This window comes from Nansenia antarctica (assembly GCF_963989245.1).
Source record: "Nansenia antarctica genome assembly, chromosome: 4".
Taxonomy (NCBI): domain Eukaryota; kingdom Metazoa; phylum Chordata; class Actinopteri; order Argentiniformes; family Microstomatidae; genus Nansenia; species Nansenia antarctica.
Window position 1 is genome coordinate 57,777,137 of NC_137689.1, and position 1,263 is coordinate 57,778,399.

General features: G+C 47.9%; 1 protein-coding gene across 2 annotated transcripts in view; it reads right to left on the bottom strand.

Annotated features, from left to right (window-relative positions):
* The window catches only part of LOC308155310 (cGMP-dependent protein kinase 1-like), a gene marked incomplete at both ends in the record, with an annotated part of 11,221 nt that continues 9,958 nt past the window's right edge, over nt 1-1,263 (bottom strand). For both annotated transcript variants that reach the window (XM_080528610.1, XM_080528609.1), the window contains 5 exons: nt 1-99; nt 402-468; nt 594-656; nt 810-932; nt 1,043-1,206. In XM_080528610.1, the coding sequence (XP_080384736.1) occupies nt 1-99; nt 402-468; nt 594-656; nt 810-932; nt 1,043-1,206 (516 nt within the window). The remainder of the gene's footprint in view (nt 100-401; nt 469-593; nt 657-809; nt 933-1,042; nt 1,207-1,263) is intronic.

Below are 1,263 nucleotides of genomic sequence, written 5' to 3' on the forward strand. Positions count from 1 at the left end.
TCAGAACTCCTCATCCCAGCCCGATTCCTCGTCCGGTGGCGGAGTGTCGCTGTCGTCAGGGAAACAGTCAAAGTTGCTGGTGTCCAGTGGCCCGTCCACCTGAGGAAGAGGAGCAGCGCAGTGGAATTGTGAATGTTCACTGACGTCAGCCTACAGTCTGGTGAGGTAGTATGTAGTGAATGTCAGTACTTTGGGCATACCTGACATCACAAACAAGGACGTGTACCTACAGCACATTCAATTGAATGGGGACGTTTGTCCATACTTTTGACTGGTACTGTATTACTTGCTTATAAGAGCTTATTGAAGATTTACATCAAGCCAACTAGTTTTCATGATAGACTACTCACAATGGGGGTGAGTGTGTGTGTGTGTGTGTGTGTGTGTGTGTGTACACTCACTGTGGGGGTGAAGGGAGCTCCCAGGGTGCCCTGACGTAAGCCATCCCAGTTAAACCCTTCAAACCACCTGAGGGACCAATCATAAACAGTCACATTCAGCTATAACAACATGACTGATTCTTAGAGTCATGGTTGTATAACTGCATATTGCTAACTCATCATGGTTGTCCTCATTGCCATGGTAACTCTTACTTGTGTTTCTGGATGTCTTTGACTCCATTCTTCTGGTTACCCAGCCTCTCAGATGGATTATCCCTATTGGCACACACACACACACACACACACACACACACACACACACTGTCAGACATACACACTGCACGCATGCAGAACTAATTACTTTGATAAAATGTATATTTTTAAATGTGTGTGTGAGTGTGTGTATGTGAGTGTGTGAGTGTGTATCACCTGCAGAGGCGTTTGATTAGGGTGGCTGCACTCTTGGTGATCTTCTTGGGGAATTCTATCATGTCAATTCCTCTCAGGATGATGTTATAGGTCTTCATAGGGTCAGAACCAGAGAAAGGAGGGCTGGAGAGGGAGGGAGGGGGGGAGCAAGAGAGAGGCAGAGTGAGAGTGAGAGAGAGAGAGAGATATTAACTCAACATCTGTGTACACACAGTGCAGGGCAGGGACAGTACCTGCCACTGAGCAGTTCGTAGATGAGTATGCCCAGGGACCAGCAGTCTGCTGAGGCGTCGTGGCCCTTGTTGAGGATGATCTCTGGGGCCACATACTCAGGGGTCCCACAGAAGGTCCACGTCTTCTTACCCAGGCCCACCTTCTTAGCGAAGCCAAAGTCCACCTGTGGGACCGAAACATATGACAGGTTATCTCTAACTTTCTCAACAGAATAACTTTC